Raw genomic sequence first — 19,289 nt, forward strand, 5'->3', positions numbered from 1 at the left:
TGTCATTGTTTTTTTGTGAATTTCTATCATCACGTGAATCTTTCAAACATGAAATGATTCCACGACCCCTCGCGTGTGCATCTGACAAAAACTGGTGCTGGAAGAAAGGCTTAAGCAACACGTCTAATGTGGTACAAAGGCCGGGAAAATATAGGGGATGCGAGTTTCCGACTTACAACCGTTTAGCCGAAGAGGAAACTACAGGCTTTTCTCACGAAATGACTTCAGCGAGCAAGGAAGCTGAACTCTTCCCACGCAAACTACTGGAATTTTTGCACCTACAGTGAACCTTGTATACCGAACGGTGCGCTTGTGAAGGTGTGCCTTCGTTCCTAAGTTATCGTGTTCGCGTCACATACGCCTTGTGACGAGGTGTCCAGACCTGGGGTGCGAATTCGTAATTAGCATTCTGTTCGCCAACAAAAGTTCACAAATTAGTGGTCAGGTGACATCAGAACCATTAGCCGTAGTTGGTCTGGCAAACTCCTTGCATCTGTCTGCGCTCACATCGTGTAAGCTTTCTAGCTCTAACTGTTGAGTAAGTTTTCACGCGTCCTAAAACCACGTATCCCGTGTTCCATATGTATCCGACGTTTTCATGCATTATTATGGACTACAGGTACTACAAATATATGACACACAAATCAGTTTGGTTATGTAAAGTTTGACTCAGAATGTCTATTAGAAGACCGGCGCCATTGCAGCACAGACTCTCCCAGGGAAACATCAACCAACCCTGCAGACTTCTTTACAGCTTCTCCACACTACATGTGTTATGCGGTGAAGTGACACAAAGCGTGAGCAGACCGAGGCCTCAGTAATTCCAAGTTGAAGACATGAAACCAAACGTCGAGCTATGAACGGAAATACTAAACCGCTGCCTTGAACAAAACGCAGCCTACCAAAAAGCCTATAGAATCTGACGCGTTCTATGGGGGCCCTACCAATGTAACGCCATCTATTGGGCAAGTTAGATGTGAGCGCTAGATCCAATTTGCACTACCCACTTAGATACCGAACAGTTTTCCATCCCTCGTTTATCGATTGACTCTTCATCGAACGCCGACAACTAAACGCAACAGAAGCGCGGCCCTCCGGCCTCCAAAAGCCATAAAGCACCGACTATCTCGGACACATCGCTTTGAATTGGAACAAGACCGCTTCAAAAACGAACAAAACAGGCAAAAGAGAAGCAGGAAACGGACAAAAAAAAATTTCTTTAACTACACGAGGATCACAAACAGAACCCGAAGCGCAAATCTTAAAAGCGGGCAGCCGGAAACATCGGAAACCAAGCGGTCACGGCACAAGGGTCGCCCCAGACCGGACTGGTCTTCCGTCTCCGCTTTTATTTTATTTTGCCGTTTTTCGTCGGAATTCCTGGGCGCTTCTTATCGCCCGATCGCTTCCTCAATCATTTATTTCGTCCGCCTGGTATACGCGGCCACCCTTTATTTCTGCCTTCCCCAGTCCCTCTCTTTGTAATCTCTTCGCCGCTTGATCCGAGATTTTGTAGCCGTCCGGGGGTAAAACAAGATCCATTCCGGACTCGGCACAGCGGATACTTCACACAATGTGATACAACAACAAACATCGTCGCCTTTCTGTATTCTGTGTGTTTTGTTACAAGTGTGCATTTTCAAAGGGCAAGAAGCTCCGCCAAAGAAAGATAGATTCGTCAAACTGGTTCTTGCCCGCTGGAAGCTGTTAGTGCGCTTCTTGAAAACAAATTTTCGGCCCTGTTAAGCTCTCAGGGATGTTTTTTTTTTCCCTTCTAATTCGTGATGTGTAAAATGATGCATTGCACGCGTTCCAACCAGGTTGATTTGTAACGGCGATGTGCCTTCTGACGTGTTGTGCATAAAACGTTGATGCTTCCCGATAAAGAGAATAGCTGATTTCTTTCGTATCGGCCTCCGTTTCAGCACACTTTCTGCTCGCAGAAGACAGCAACCACTTTGCGACCACACATGCAACAGGTGCGGCAGAATACGAGCACCACAAAATTTTCAAAGGAATCTGGCAGCTAATGTGTCCGGCAGGATAGCATTTGCCGAAATGAGGAGATGAAAGGAAAATAAAAACTGTAATCAACCTGACCCGCGCACATTAAAGAGCTACAGTTGTTGGAATTAATCCGAAGCCCGCATAGCTACGCGAGAACCATAGACCTAATTCTGCGCTTTATTCTGCAATAGACCATAACGTTGGTTTGGCATATGAAATTCTAGCAATCATTAGTCATCACTAATAAATCACGTCATCTGTTAACAGGCCAGTTAGCAAATAATAGAAACTTTTCCGAACTGCTCTGGACCCTCAGCCTTGACGTATATTGAAAGAGAGCTAACGATATCAAATTGACGCCACTAATCATTTCGGAATTACTGCGCACTAAGAACACAAATCCGGAGACATGCAGTTAGTAGTTACTGGAAATACATTACACAATGTGTCCGCCAACGGGATACGCATTCTGGTTTTAGATTGTACAACGCGGCTTTAGGGTTGCTTCAAGTTAGAAGTAAATGCGCACATTAACTGCGAACACAAACAGTTCGAACAAGCTGCAGAAAAAAGTATACCCGTCTTGCAAAATTTCTCTAGAGATCGCGCACCCCATCGCGCGCTCCTCCGTCGGGAGAGATGCTTACCTGCATTGCTACAGTGTCCTGCAGACGAGCCAGCCCATCAATGAAGGTTTGATCAACGTAAAGCAGGTTTTTTTAATTTGTTCTAGCATATCGTTACTTTATACTACTCATGTTTGCTAGTGCTAACCGCGTGCGTGTGTGCGCGCATACCGAGCATGCGCAGTTGCTTACACGGCTGCTGAACTGCTAGGGCTATGATTTGTAACATGGAGATGAGATCGCCTAGGTATGCCAGCGCTAAAAGCGAGAAAGTGTGAAAAAGAGGTGACCAAGAGAGTAAATGTCGTTATCACGCACTGATGTACATAGAATGAAATAACAACAAACAAAACAAAGGGAACACACAGCGAAACAAACTTGCAGCTGTGCAAGAAGGGAAATAAATTGCGGATGTCCAAGTCGCGCTCATAGCAGAAAGCCCCGCCACATAGCGAGATAATAGTGCATTAAACGCCGCAGGACAGAGACTGCTTTTCCGGCGCGCCGCTCAACTACTCGCCTAGAAACGCCGCTGGAATTACGCGTTCAACGGGAGATGCCACCCGCAGAGAAACCTAGCACGCGCTTCGCTCGTAGTCGCATAGGCCAATTGAGTTGTCTACTTCGCTCCGCAAAGCCACCTCTCTTATCAGTTTTAACGTGTTGGTTACAGCGTCGAGCCGCTGTTTTTTACACCTTGCATATCCCACAGTTGAGAACGGGGCGACCGCAACAAAAGGCCTTAGACTTGTGCGCGCGCCTTATTTTCATAACCGATATTGAGCACCCACCCAGCCGCGCCACACTAAGTAGTTCGGGATTACGGATCGCACTGTCAAACTCTATCGCATTTTGTTATCGGTAATAGTGCGAGAGGCACGGTCGAGATTTCAGTTGATCGGGGTAGCCAGAGAGATTGGTAAGCGATCTCAGAGTTATTCCGTGCTTGAATAAGTAGAGTGTGTTCGCCCCAAATGCGCGACCAATGATTGATTCTTAAGTCCAGCACGAGTGTCTTTCCTCGAAGGCGGTTATGCAATCTTTTGAGTGATGAGGAGGATAATGGGTTGAACATCGGAGTGGAAGAGTCGCGACCTCTGCGCGCTGAAAGTTGTAAAGACGGAAGGTGATGCCCCTTATCGAATCTGAAAGAGCAGAGTATCACAGAAATTACTCAATAGCTCTCGCACTAGGATAAGAAAAGAACTTGCGCCCTAGTGTCGTTCATCCACCCAGATCTCAACTATGCTTTAAGGAACAAAGCTCATTACGTGAACGTCGCGATCACTGCCGAATATTTACACGTCTTCTGGAAGGCACGAAAGCTACCTGGCGTTCCCAAAAAGCTGGAAGACAGAGTTACGAGGTCGACAATTACGTTATGAAGTAATTACAATGGGACGTGGTGGAAAACAAAAAGATTCAGACGTCTGGAGTTAGGGCAATGTGTTGCCTTGACGAAAGTAAAAAGGAATTTTCGACGCACAACAAAAATTAAGATGCGTAGGACTTTGGCATCGTTTTCAGGAGTGCACTATAGCGACCACACTGTAAGCGCAGAATGCACGCATATTTCGTCTTGACAACCACAACAGCCATTGTTCCATTAAACAACGTGCAAATCAAACACTGGACATCGAGCCACATAAGTGTCAAGCGTGAACAAAAATTAACGGACAGTAAATATCACAAATCCCAAACAAAAATCAATAAAGCGACCAGTTCTGAGCATTGGCTATCCGTCTTAGATGACAGTGAATCATATTATATAGATGTATGTATGAAGACTACGAGAATAGCTAAACAATACATTGACAGCCCAGCCTGGATCTATATGGTCAAGCGAGAGATGGGAAAAAATATTGAATGCGCCACAGTTGTCCGTGAGTCTAATAACAAGGCTTAATAGAAGAGAAAGTGCTAGATGAACTCAGTAAAATGCTTTAACTAAAAGCCCCAAAAAGGGGTCCGTAACGTAATAAGACGAAAAGAAATTTAACTCCTACCTCTAAGTCAAGAGTCTCGCATGGAAGCCAACATCGTTATTTATGCCAACTACGATGCGAAAATCGCCGTCAGAAAAATCACAACAGTAAAGGCATCACAAGAATGTAAGCATATTTCGAGTTCTGAGGCGGTTTGTCAGGTAACCCTTAAGCTAGGTGTCAGAATTGAGCAAACCTTATTACGAGTTAGCAGAAAGGTCGAAAATGTTTCAATAGTGGCCAGAAGTTCCGACGTATTGATATTTACGTTCTCCTGCCCGAATTTTTCCAAGTAAAGCGATACCCACATTTCACAGGAATGACTGATCCTTTACGAATTCCGCATGCTCCTAAACATTACGGCCATTGTCGTTTTGACCAGAGACTGACCAATGGCTATTTAATTACTGACCACACTTAAAATATTGGTCTAATAGAAAGAATGGCAGCATCAAGAGGTAAAATTTTAATAAATTCAGCTTCCGAGTTACTAAATGACATGGCAGCAAACAGTTAATGGTGTCCATGCCTTGAAAGAGCGGTCCGTCAGGATGAAGCCAAGACGTAAGTGTAACTTTTTTTCCATTTAAGAACCCGGTAAGCGCAAGAGAGATTCCTAATTTACATGATCCATCTTTTAAGCTCAAGCCAGACACTAGTGACCTATGGTCAGTGATGCTGTCCCGTAAAAGGCCGGCAACCCAAGGAAAGGTGCCAATTGTAATCCTTAAGAGAATTGAACAGTTCGTTCAGACTGAGTAATATCCCACTACTGCTCTCCTCTAATGCATGTCGCGACGCACTCACAATTTTTCTGTCGATGGTGGCGAGTGACAAGTGGATCAAAACGAACGCCGTCTCCGAAACAAGGTGCGCAGAGAAGTGGCATGTACAGTGTTTACTATCGCGGCGAGGTATAAAAACACTCGGAGCAAACTACAAGTCACGGAAAGCGTTTCTAGAGGCAGCGGAGAAGCGCGGCGCTCGGATGACCACCAAGTGGACCTGTCCCACAGCCCCCAGAAGTGAAGCGACGCGGTCACCACGGCTCACCTTTCATGTCAGGTAGCCAGGGCAGCTGTTGGGGCGGCGCGGCCGGAGCGGCATGGCCCGCCGCGCCCTGTAGGGCGGCTAGGTCCCCGTTGACCACACCGCCGCCGGCTGCGCACGCCGATGTCCACCAGAGGCGGCGGGCAGCCAAGGCGGCCGCCGCGGCCGCCGTCCACGCCTGCAGGTGCGCCAGCAAGCACGCCGGCTGGGAACCTTCGTCCAGAGTTCGAGCGCGCAGCTCGTCCACACCCCCTCCTTTCAACGTCGTTGTACCACACACATCCCCGCCGCCGCCTGAGCCGGGCCAGCGGTCAACGCGGCGGACCTCACGGCTCGGACATCCGAGAGCACCGCCTCCTCTTCCACAGGTCGCCGCCAAGTCCGTTCGGCCGTTGAACAGTGTCCGAGCGTCCACTTTGCCGCTTCAGGGAGAGCAGCGCGCGTCCAGCGGGCGAGAGTACCGGGAGCAGCGCGCGTAGTCCGGCCGACGGGAGAGGCCGAGGCGGCGAACCGCGTGGCTCGCGAGTCGGCGCACAATGCAACGGCGGGAGAGGCTGCGACGGCAGGCCAGCGCGGAATGACAGCAGCCAGCCAGCGGACAGGGCGGTGCGCACGCCGGGCGCGAGAGACGACGACGCGCTGTCCCTCCGCCTGGTGGCGAGCCGGAGAACCGGGCGCTTTGCCGCCGGCCGACCGACCGACCGGGCGAGGAGAGTAGTGGCCCCTCCGCCGGTCACCGGCGCTGCGCCGCTGCGTGGAGAGGAGGACAGCGCGGCACCCGGTGGTGGTGGTGCCCCCGCCGAACGCTACGGGCGGCCCCGAACGCTACCGGCGCGGCCAGGGGCGCTACGGCTACCCGGCGCGCGCGCGCACGGGCGCTACGGCCACCGGCGCCGCGCAACTCTCCGACCGGCGAGGAGGAAGAAGGGCGGCGAGAGTGAGAGAGGAGTGTCTCGCCCGCCGCGCGCGCAGCGTCCTCGGGCCCTGGTCAACCTCCCTTTCTCGCCAGCGGCCGCGGAGGAGAGGGAGCGGCGGGGCCAGAACTCCGCGCGGCTCCCGCTCCCTTCTCGAGGAGGACAGCCGCGACGCTCCTCTTCCCCCTTGCCGGTCCGAGGTGCGCGCTCGCCTTCGGATAAAACTCCCACCCCGCTCCTTTTCTGCTCCTCCTCGTCGATGCTCGGCGTTCGAGCGTAGGATCCTCGCTCGCCCGCTCTCTCTTGAGCCTCGCTCCTTCACGCCGCGGTTCGCCCTCCCTGCGTTTTGTCTCTGCTGCGGAGAGGAGTGCGCGTCGGCAGCGGGCGCCGGCAGAAGCAGCAGCAGCTGACTCGCCGCGCTTGTGCTGCGGACGCGGCGGAGTAAAAAAGAAAGTCGAGCCGCGGGCGAGGAGTGCGTCGAACGAGTAGGACTCTGGCACGAGGCGGGGCGCTTATAGCGGAACTCCACCGTCGATGCGCCGAACCCCTGTCTGCGAGGGTTAAAGCCTTCTCTTCCTTTTCACCCGCCAAAGGGGGCTTTTCGTTGCGGTGCAGCGCGCGCCGCGCTGTTACTTTCTTCGTTTTTCTTTTTGTCGGCCATGGTTCTCGCGTCCTCCCGGTGCCAATGCCGCCCCCGCGCGGCGGACCCGGGGCTTTGATGGAGGCCCGGTCTAATTAGGGTTGCAACGTCTCCTTCGTTCGTCCGGCCTCAGAGAGGTCGGCGGAAAGGGAGAAGGCGGCCTCGTCGGCTCTCTGCGAGCGGTCCTCTTTCGGAGTTCTCGGAAATGCGGCGGCGCGGTCCCTTGGTTGGGCAGACTTCGACTCTGCGCGCCTTGTGCTCTTGCTGCTTCTGGTTTCCAACTTCGGGCGGGGTTGGTCTTGCGAGCTCCTCGCTTCAACTGTCGCTGTGGCCGTCGTAGTCGTCTTGGGCTTTTCGTGCTCCGAACACGCGTCGTTCATTCTGCGTAAAGGGGGAGCTTTCGAAGCCTAATGTCTCCACGCGCTTTATTGGACGTTGCCGCCCTTCGGTGCGACTTGCCGGGATTTCGGAGCTCTGCTGTCGCGGCTGCCCGGTCTTGTTCGTCTCAGTGGAGTTCCTTCCCACTGGTGCCCTCTCTCGGCCTTTTCGTAGAAAGAGCGCCGGCCGCATGCGACCTCCTGTTGACGGCTGCGCGCTTCTATTTGTTTTTGTAGTCGAGTGTTTGACGGAATCCCGTCTCGCGAGTAGGGAACATAAAATAAAAGAGGAGCACTCGTTAGCGTCGTCCTGTGGGTGTGATGGATCTCGCCGTTCGACGAAACTTTGGAGACCGTTGCTTGCAGTAAAGGCTAGCACACGTGTTTTGTTTTTCTGCGTGTGAGAGCCGGGACAACCTCAACTCCTCCGACAACAGTCCCTCCCAGAGCAGTGAGCGCGTCTTACGTTAACTGAGCAATGCGCCATGCTTACCGTCTTAGCGGTAGTTCTAGCGGTAACTGTAGTCTTAGCGGCAACAGAACAGTGTAATTAATCACAAATAAACAGATCTTTACTCTCTAGCCCTCTCGGCTACAATATATATTGGTACTGGCTGAGGCAACTGAATTTAAGCTTGTTGTGTTAATTGGTTGTTCACAGGACCTAAACCGCGCAAAACAGCAGTACGAGAGCTGACTTTGAAGTTTTTATTGCCTTTACTTTGTACAAATGACAAGAGTGTACTTATTTTTAGACTTTCATCCGTTTCTTTCAACGTGCCTCAGCAAGAAATGAACCGTCGAAACTCAGCGCTTGTGCTGCCGTACCTGCGCCCTTTTTGTCCCGTCCTGGTTTCGCACTTGAGGTGGTATGAAACAACTGAACACATCGAATACAGAATCGCGGCTCCTTCGCCGAATACACGCAATGCCGGACAGCAGGAAAACATGCAAGCACCCGCGCGACCAGACACCGGAGGCCCAAGCATAAAAGCCAAGGCCTCCCGACGTCCGCTAATTCTATTGTTCGCAGCAGGACAGACCGGCGGCAATCAAGGAGCGGACGCCTTTGGAATCATCGACGTCGGTCGGTCCGCTCGCGTAGTGTTTCCGCAACCGAGCGCAAGAGAGACTGCTGGAAGTCTAGGGCGAGGTATCGAAGTTGATACGAACAGGACTGCGCTACAATCGATACATGTCGACGTCAAATTCGAGAAACTACACAACGACAACAGGCTCGCGTAAGGTTTCCGCAAGCGAGTGCAAGAGAGACTGCTGGAAGTCTAAGGCGAGGTCTCGAAGTGGATACGAACGGGACTGCGCTACATCGATACATGTCGACGCCAAATTCGAGAAACTACACAACGACAACAGGCAACCACCAAAGAGCACTCAAACTTCTCCACCAGACGGTAACCCTCTCCCCTTCCTCCAGCCCCACGACTGCGTCTGCACCAAGGCCCATATATGGCATGTGCACTGGTATGACGCAATCGCACATGGTATATGGCTATGGCTGCAAAATGAGGACGCCCACCGCACTGAACCAAGGAGTAGCTATAGGCCAACGCAGGAGGTTGTTGCGGGGGAGGCCTCATTCCCAAAATATGCGTTTCTTGAACAGTGTTCGTGGAAGACGAAAATGCAGTTTTGTATGCTTTTCCCATGCGAAATGTCTTCCCCGAGCGGTGGCGGTGCTGTAGGAGAAGGATACGACAAATTCCGCGGATTTGTTTAACGCATTAAGTACAACGTTATTCACCGACTTGTCTATGCCCGCACCTCTCTAAAAACGCAGTTGTAAGTACGGTCGAGATTTACTTATGTTGACGCCGTCAGTATGTAGCTTCCTTAACACACCACTCTTTGGGTGAGTAAGGTTTATTTGGGGCATATCAAGAAAAATGTGAAGGCCCTCACTTGACAGCTGCCACATATCGAAAAAACGAGCTAGCCGCCTTGTTTTTTGCTTAACGCTGAAGCGTTAAACTAATTCCGCACACTGAGGTTGAACTTGCTGACGCAAGCTTGCCGTGTCCGATAGAGTACGGGTAGATGCAACACGAAAGTAAAAATTAAGCTCGCACTCAAAACGGATTTAGCCCTCATTTTTGTGTTGGACTTCAAAGGAGTGTTATGGGAATTCTATTCTTCCACAGGTAAGCTGTTTAGACAAAAAGTACGCCTGTCCCTCGTGGGTTGCACGGCAATGAGGAGTTCCCTTTAACAATGTCACCACCTGTACATCCCGGTTACATCAATACCACGAGAAGAAAACGACAGGGAATATCGATTATATCGGAAACTACAGTTTACGCATGTAATGACAACGCGTTTTTCTTTTCTCGGCGAGTCGTGAAGGCCAGAAGGCACTTGTAAGAAGTGAAAGGAGGTCGACCTCCACTGAGGTGGACACCTGTGCTCGCGTAAACACGGTACCGGCAGCGGCCATTCTTCCTTGAGAGTTATTTTTCTTCAGTTATTGTTCTCGGGGAGAAACGTAAACTATAGGCGCTGCAGGAACAAACCGCGGGCAAGCGACGAGAAAGTGGGAACATCAGAGAGGGATATATTGCGTGCTAACAAAGTGTGAAGCAAGATGAAAGATGCGAGAGAAAGAGAAATGGGTGGGGGAGAGAGAGAGAGAGAATCGAGGGGAGGCTGAGGCTCGTGGCGCGCGATTGTGATGGAAATGAGTTTTCTTCGTCGCCCTCCCGCTGCTCTGCGCTGGTTGCCGTGGCTGCTCATCGCGTACGCCCTCTCGCGACGACCGGTTGTCGTCTTTGTCCTCGTCATTTGGGGACGCGGAAGCGGGGGGAAGGGGGGCTGCTGCCGCGGCACGCGAAAAAGAATCAAGGTTCGGAGATTCCGCGGTGTCTTTCGTGCTCTTGCTCAACCACGCGAACCGTGTCGTGTTAGATCTATCTGCGTGCCACCAAGGCACAAGCAGATTCTTCAGCTCCGGACAGTTTTGTTGTTTCCTTTTACTGAAGTATTCCTCGGTTTCTAATAAAATGAAACAAGTCTTGTCAATTCTTTCGGAACCGTGTAGTCGTTTTTGATAAAACTGCGAGTAGCAGGAGATATTCGTGATACCAGCGCTGTCTCAGCTGAACGAGTATCAGCCTCGTATCATCGGGATAGTGTTATTACCTCAAGTGCGGATCTATGTTATCTGCGAATTGTATATGCGTAACGCGTCTAACTACTTAGTTTAAATCATGTGCAACAGAACCCAGTTTGGCTTTCTTCGCTTTCCAAGCAAGCAAACATTTAAAAAAAAACACTTTATTCAGAGTACGTCGAAGCAGCGTTTTGTATCCACAAAGCTCCCAGGAAGTTCGCAGTGTAGGCGCTTCTTTTTTTTTTCCTTTTTTCACGAAATAAAAGGCCGTACAGCAAGGTCTAGCTCATTGGTTCCTACCGACACAAAGTATATAAACGCGACGTTTCCGCTTATCTTGTCACTATCTGCACCACGTACGAACGTAGGCGATGTACTACGGAGGAGCGTGTAAGCACCAAGGACAGCCGCGAACAAGCAGAACGCGTAACACTGTGTCCAAATCAGATCGACGCGAGAGCTCAATCTACAGCGACTAAAGCTAGCTATCTGTGCGGCGTGACACTGAAAAACACTGCGCTAACCCAGAGTACGCTGTTCGCTTTCCTTTCTCACACTCCCCGCACGGCTGGTTTCTTATCACCCGACCGACTCTCCTTATATATATTGCGGGCCACGAATGGCTGAAGCGCTGTAAATTGCACCAGCACAAGAGTAAGAGAGTACAGCTGGTGCACAGCTACATCGGAAATTAGCATTAGTTTTAGAAATGTGGGTTTGTGGATTTCTGAGTATTCTGACAAATAATGATTTCCTGTATTTTTTAAATCATCGGTATCATCCAAAGAATTGAGATTACGCCGCTTTCGAAACAAAGGACTTTCTCAATGATCTCCAATTCACATTCTCCAGATCCAGATGCAGTCACCCTATCGCTACACGCATACTTTTCTATATTCTGTTATCTTAACGATAAACTGCCTCGCTAATAACCACCCCAGTCGAAAAAAAAATGGCACAGCCTCGTCAAAACTACGCCAGTGTTTTGTCGTAACAACAGATTTTTCTAATGTTCGGTAGTATTTTTCTGTCGTACTTTTCTGTAGTTCGCAGTTCTATACTTTTCTGTAGTAAGTACACAAAATTTTGTTGTCAGAAATTTTTATTATTAATACAAGTTCATGGGCAAAAACATTACAGAAGTTTAGTGTCTTTTTCGACTCGGATAAAACATTTTCTCAATGCTTGCGTCTTATCGATCTTACCCTGATAAAGACAGCTTCTAGACATCCTTCTGAACTGCGCAATTTATAGTGTTGCATTGTTAATATCTACAAACCAGCTCCGTATACGCGACTGTCGGTATGCAGAAAAGAGCTTGAAATAACATATTTCTCCACAGAGAAACTAATGAGCTACTTTAAAAAGGACATAACGCAGTGAACTTCTGTTGTGCGCGTATTCTATTAGGAACAAGCGGACGTTCCTTTATTTTAATTTTGCAGATCCATTTTGTTCGACTCATAGGGTATTGTAAGCGAGTAGTCTACAAGGTGTTTCAAAAGGCCTCGCTAGCCTCTTCTTTACTAAACCAAAGAAACAAAGACACGCAGGATAAGGACACCATTTGCAACGAAGAGCCATAAAGACTGGCTTAAAAACCCGCGCCAAGCGAAGAACAAACTTTCGAATGCGTGCCTGCATTCGCACAAAAGAAGCGGCTCCCGCTCACGTATCGCACAAAAAGAAAAGACCCGCGCGACGTTACAGTTAGGCAGACCTTCAACCTTATCACCCCCCCGCCCAAGACCCATCCGGCTTGCTGCATAGGCCAGATGGACCGTCTATACCGACCGCAATACCACAGGCGCGGCGGTGCTCCGGGGAGATTAAGTCTCTGGAGACTATCCGGCCTGGGCTGCGAAAGGTTATATACGCGGTCTTCTAAACCGCACGTGTTGTGCGTCTACCCGAGTACACATACAACTGCCCAGACGTGTGCGCACACTCGTTATCTTCACCTTCCGATCTGTGGCCGCCCTCTCGCTCCTTCGATAACAGTGCGCGCCTCGGTGCACAAGCTGCGCGTGATCTTCGAGCGGTGGCCCAACAGCCCCCGTGCACGGCGGCGACGGACTACGGCAGCGCTTCCGATATCGCTGCTCCGATCCCCGATATATGGAGACCAAAAGGCGATCGGCTGTTAAAGGGATGGGTGGGCAGAGGGTAGGGAAGAGGGGAGAGGAATTCGCACTAAGTCCTTCCTGACACGTCCATACTGTCGCGGACAGAAAGAAAGCGGTTCAAGGCGCCGTCGCTCCCGCGATGCTTGCGGCATAGGGCGTGTTGCGCATGCGACAATCTGCTCTCTCTCTGTCGTTGTGTTTGTTTTTATTTGCCTTTTCCTTGGTTATCTGGGGCCGTTTCATCCTGCGCTCACTAAAGTGCGCGGCGCGCATAAGGTCGTTTCAGAAAGTAAGAACTTGCAAATAAGCGAGAGACGCTTCTTCGTGGCACCGTGAAGGCATGCGATGCGAGAGTGCAGCCTCGATTCACTAATCTTCTCGTTCTCGTATTCTCCGTTTTCGTGGCATTTAGAATGCCGTCGTCGAGGAGAGGGACTCAACCTTCAAGCTCACTAAGTGCAGACGCGGAGCGAAAGCCACTAATGGTATTAAAAACCAGTCGTTCGACAGGTAAGAACGAGACACTTCACTACTTACTCATCGCGGCAACGAAGCAATACACTGGTTCCTCGTTAACACGACCCCTAGTTAATATGGACGATTCGAATTGTGGACAATTTTTTTTTTAGGATCAAACTTTTTGAACGTATTTACGCCTCGTTGATACGGAAATTCGCTGTCCGGACAATGGGCAAGGGAAAATATGGACGATTCGAATTGTGGACAATTTTTTTTCTTGAGGATCAAACGTTTTGAACGTATTTACGCCTCGTTGATACGGAAATTCGCTGTCCGGACAATGGGCAAGGGAAAAATGCACAGTGCCCATTAGGGTCCATGTATTTTTGCCTCGTTAATGTGGACGGTAATGAGAACAAAATCTATACTTTCGCACTCGGGTGTTTCAATCCCTGCATTCTGAGCGCAGGACACCAGGGGAACGCAGTGAAAAAGTGCAAATGGACCCTCCAGCTGTGGACAAGTGGTTGAGCATCCGCCTCACATGCGGGAGGTGCGGGGTTCGATCCCCACCGGTGAAGCAATGGGTACAAGATTTACACTGGCCTGGTTCTCGGCTTATCAGGGGTGAAACGCTTGGAAAATGGGTCTTTTACCCCACCTTAAGTAGAAGAAGATACCTTGTGCCATGGCGCTCTTTTGCCATAGATGCCCTCGCGCCATAAAACCTATAATCATCAAAAAGTGCAAATGGCTGAGTAACATCTCTTCTCTATTGTGGTTTCATGCTTTGCAGTGCAAAGTTATCCAATCCACGCGTCTCACCATTTTTCATATTGCATGAATGACTGACGAAAAATCTCTGCTGCTTATGCCCCATAGAAAGCTGCGTTGAGCAGTTGTCAGCCCGCTAAGTTCTTTCAACAGTCATAGTGGTGGTAATTAGGTGAATTAGCCATAAGACGGCATCAAGCATATCACAGACCACTAGGCGCTTGAAGCTGCACCACATTATTTCAAGAACAATAGCGACCATGATAAAGGGTTTAGAGCTGCTCAAAATCATGTCTAATTTCAACTTCGGTGGCAACCAGTACGCACAGAAGCACACCTTAATCACAGCATGTTTTTTTGTTTATCCCGATTCGTTAATATGGACAACTCGTTTTATGGACAGTTTTGCTTGGGAACCCAGTGTCCATATTAAGGAGGCACGACTTACTATTCCCTCCTAGTTTGCTGGAACTGTAACCAAATGTGGAGCCAAATATTAACCTAGCCGTATACGTCATAACTGGAGCAGTTGTGAAAAGATGGGATAAGTTTGGGGCAACCATTTTTTAAGAATATCCTTCAGTGGAGAACACACACCCTGAGCTGTGTTCTATCTATATTAACTCGATCGCGTGTGGATTACGGGTATATCCAGGCGATTCGAGTCTGATGTTTCATCAAATAAAATCTCACGTAATTATTTGAAAAGGTGTCTTTATTACGAGCCAAACTCATGACAAGGATCCGTCGAATGTTGTCGGATGTGTGGAAGGGCCACTGTGTTTCCATGTTATGGTCTGTATCAGGAATGTATTCAAGGGGTGGTCTTGGGGTCCTTTCCCCCCTTAACCATTGAAATCTAGCTCACAAACCCCGTGCTGTTATCTCCTGTATACTTCTTGTGATGCATGCCCCCTCCCCCCGACACAAGAAATTACCCTGGGCCACCCCCTCCATCGCATCAACCCCGCACTACCCGACAGAACCAAAATATCCTGGCTACGTGCCTGGACTTAAAATAGGGATAAATATTCCTCTACATTGTATCGCACTGCAACTTAACGCTGTTTACTCAGCGTAGTTTAACTTAAACCCAAAAACAATAAACGCAAGCGTTGGGCTGTCATTAACGTTCTGTGAACGCAAAACCTGGAAGGCGTACGTTGACGGCCGTGAAACGAACGGTCATGGCAAACTGCAAGTCTAACCCTCCCCCAAATCTCCATCCGATCAAAAAGAAAAAAAAAACGCCAACAAAACTACGACGCGCCCTGGTTGAGAGGTGCGGGCGCAGAAAGGCGGCGAGTGGTTCTGTTACTCATGGTTTCCGGTGGTATAAGGGAAGGCCAGAACAAATGCACCTGCATTGGAAATGAGACGGCGAGGCTGGAAGCCCAAGGCGGCTTTACACAACAAATAAGGTATATTATACGGCTATAGTTTCCGCTTAATGCGTAGCTTCTTCGCTCTAATGGTTCCTCGACTGTAAATTCATCGCCTCTTTTCGTACCCATCTTTCACTCGCCAGTCTTACAGGTTTGGACGCTGCCAGCGAGTCATAGACAAGCACAACTTTGGTGGAGTCCGGCAAGGAACTAAATTACAGGTTGCAGGTCGCATCGGGCACGCGACTCGCTGAAGCCGAGGATATACGTTCTATGTACACGACGGGGAGAGGGGGGGGGGGGGGGAGTTGAGAATGAAAGTCCTTGCGCGAACTATAGAACAAAGTAACCGAAACTCATTGTGTTTCCGAATAACAAAAGTGCTTGAAGGAATAGAAAAAAGGAGTGGAAGAAACGGTATTTTGTGTATTCATATTTTGTCTCCCTCCTGCAGAGCGTAGGGGAACTCTGGCAACGCCGGGCCGGCGCGGAAGGCGGTCAAAAGGTTGCAAGAGAAACCGACGCCCTCTTTTGGCGTGGTGCCGAAACGTCGCCGGGAGAGTGGGGGCGGCTTTTAAAAGAGCGCGTGGGCAGGGACGAGAGTCTCTAAAACAACGCCGAGAAGAACGCGAAAAAAAATGGGGGGAATGCATTACGCCGGTAGGGCTTACAAAGCAGGCCATGCATAGTGGTCGCGCAAGTTGAGTGTGTAAGCCAGAGCTGGCTGTCAGCCTTCTTCGGCGATTCAGGAAAAGGGTTTGGAAGTTGAGCTGGAGGATCCTAAGTTTTTCAGGTTTGAATTTTTGCATGCTCGACAGTTTGTCCGCGTGCTTTAGGATTTAAAGCCCCATTTCAAATAACAGGACTTAAGAAAGTGTCACCTCCTCGGTTAGAAGTTCTTTGACCACGTGGTTAAATGGCAATGTTCAACTGAAAGTTCCTGCATGTCGCTGTGGAAGCAGTGAGGCTGAAGCCCGGACATGGCTTCCATTCGACTTATTGCTGTTTCCCCAAAATGAAGGAAGAACTGAAAGGTATGACGTTCTAGGTAGATGCTGCAAAGTAGTGCCGTTAGCGTCAACAGCCCCCCCCCCCCCCTAATTTTTGTACCATAGCATGAAAAGCCCAATAACCAGATGGCGGCAGTGAGTTGCTGCAGATGGAGTCTATATCGAAAAGCGGTGTGTTCCTGGGAAAAGAGACATTAAAGAATTTCATTTCAATGCGGCGCCTTTCGGTTCTGTAATCAATATTTTAAAAAAAGTTACAACTGAGGAGACAAAGCGTACGACACCTTCAGTACCGGAGATTTCGAGAGGTCTGAGAAAGGTCTGAGAGATGTCTGCAGAGATCTCGTTTACCAGGGCCAAGATTTATGACAACGATCATGAATTTATCCTCATGGAACGGAGTTGACTGTGGCTGATGCAGTGTGCCTCTGGTACTCCTTTTCACCGGTAAGCGTTGATCGGACACAAGACATAAACGAAGCTCACCTTAATGTGAGGCGTGCCAATTAATTATAGACTACGGTGGGATTGTGATTAATTGGTAATATTCAAACTTTTGTACGTTTATGCTGGTAATATATGCCCCTAATTTCTTTTTTCACTGACAGGGGGTCCCCCTACCGCCTTGCGCCCTTCTCAATAATAATATCAATGACACACGCCAGTTATGGAACCAACATTTTATGGCGCTGTACAGTTGCCTGTTACTCTGTTTTTTTTTAAGATCACAGTATAACTGTTCTGGGTAAAACCTCGCTCTCAAGTGATCGTTAGGTTCCGAGCAATTAATCTAGCAGTAACAATCTCTTAAAGAGCCCCAAAGTTTGCTCCCAACACATCGAATACCCGTCACGATGTTGACACGCGTCTCCTAAACTTGAGCCCCTTCCCTCCACACCGCAGCGAAGCGTGCTTCCTGCGATGGATGCTTCATTTCAGGAGCCGCCTGGAATTACCCGCGTGATCTCTGCGCGAGCTGTCCTCTACGTGACGGAAATCCCACAAGAGTGTTGAAAGAGGCCAGGACAGCGAGACACGTCAGGAAATAAATCATTCCCACGCCCGCACGGGAGGGTCTGCATAAGAGTGGCCGTGGCGACGACTGCCTCGGATCTCCAGCAGTTTTGCCGAGTCCCTTTTCACCCAAAGGCATAATAAGCAGAAGCGCCGAGGGAGAAGGAGGCAAGGCCACGATTCCGCGCCTTCGCACCTCAAAGGGTAGCAGCAGCTTACATGGAAAAGCAAGCCGAGGTGTATATAGCGAAACGTGCTTGAGCCATGTATGCATGCATGCTCGCATCTTATGCACGCCTCGAAGGCTGTACGGCTGACATCAACAAGAAGCGGCTACTTGCTTCTGAATTGAATTTTCTGTTTATGTATTCTCTTGGCGAGGACGCGATCTGTAAATGAGGCAGAATATGCCTTCTAGGTGAGTACAGAGCTCACTGAGCCCAGACGTGGTTATATGACGTACTGCAAACGCGTACCACTTAACACGCAACGAGTGGGCAGTAACGCAACTCCGAAAAGGCGACACTCTGTAAAAGACATTTAGTTCCACGGGTCATCTCCACTGTGAAATGAAACAAACCGGCGCGGATCGCTTAATGTCGAAGCGCGAAGGAAAACGTAGCAGAAGAGAGGAACGGTGCTCACTATGGAATCATTTGTTCGCACACATCCTCTACTTTTCCTGACTGGGTCAGCTTTCTGCACTTGCACAAAAGAGCACACGAATCGCACCAACACCACCACTATCATCATCATCACCACCAAACATTAGTCCACAACACCAGCAAGGTCTCTGCCATTTATGCCTGACTGAGCTTGTCCTGGACCAGTCGCGGCCTTCTTATACGCAGCGAATATCTAATATCATCTCTCCACTTCTTTCTCTGCTTGCCCCGGTTAAGTTTTCAATCCCTTGGAAAAGGAGTTCGAATCGAATGCGTCTCCTCCATAAGCTACTGCTAGACTAAAACAACGCTGTTCGATGCAGACGGCACCCCAACACATAAAAAGGCTGATGCCGTGTAAAGCTACCTAACGCAGACCAGATCTAGCTCGATGACCAAATACCCGACCAAATGAGATGGCGGACCGACAACAGCTATGACAAAGCACCATGGCATAACACAGGCCTGCTCTAATTAATGTCTTCATGTCTGTTGGGTTCATGTGCATTCGCGATCCAACAGTAAATTATTCTTTTTTCAGGAAACTATACACCGCAGCAGGTGTATAACCTCCTGATGTCTCAGCAACTGGCCTACACATCTGCCCTCCTAAGATTCCTTTTTGTACTCTCGGCATGCATTTTGTTGACTGCTCCATGAAGGTGTAAATGCCTGTGTATTCTGCAGGCATATACGGTGCATGTGGGAGACCCAGAGTAAAAGCGAAATTGATCAAATCTCGAACGCCGACAACACTGTCCACAGATTAGCGCCTATCTAGTTTATTTTTGCGTTAACAGTGGGTCGAAGTTACCAGCTGTTGCTAAGGCATGCACGCTGTTCCACTAATAAATTTTACGCGCTGTGAGGAACGCCGAGCGGGACGCAGTAAGATACATTCGATTGAACAGTTAAAGCCAGCGCTATTCTTAACAGCGCCATCTGCGGGAGGCGTGTAAACGCGTCGCAACTGCTTCCACCGAATTAATACGTGAGAGAAAAAACCCCACTCGCCGCTTTCACTCATCGGAAGCAAATCTCGCGCTTCCACTCGGAAACACGCCCTATCATACAAACACGGTACGGGCACGTGGACCGGGACTCGTTCAGTTACAAGGACAAGAGTTTCGCCG

At 49.4% G+C, this 19,289-nt stretch overlaps 1 protein-coding gene across 2 annotated transcripts in view; it reads right to left on the reverse strand.

Moving 5' to 3' along the window:
* Positions 1 to 19,289, reverse strand: part of Cph (BCL11 transcription factor chronophage) — a 524,704-nt gene that overhangs the window by 121,611 nt on the left and 383,804 nt on the right. The window contains exon 1 of one of the 2 annotated variants that reach the window (XM_077666675.1): positions 5,672 to 6,574. The exons of the other annotated variant lie outside the window; for it this stretch is intronic. Within the exon in view, the coding sequence (XP_077522801.1) occupies positions 5,672 to 5,678 (7 nt within the window). The 5' untranslated portion in view covers positions 5,679 to 6,574. Of the gene's footprint in view, positions 1 to 5,671; positions 6,575 to 19,289 lie in introns of those variants that run through there. 2 annotated transcript variants of the gene reach the window in all.

This window comes from Amblyomma americanum, chromosome 5 (assembly GCF_052857255.1).
Source record: "Amblyomma americanum isolate KBUSLIRL-KWMA chromosome 5, ASM5285725v1, whole genome shotgun sequence".
Classification (NCBI taxonomy): Eukaryota; Metazoa; Arthropoda; class Arachnida; order Ixodida; family Ixodidae; genus Amblyomma; species Amblyomma americanum.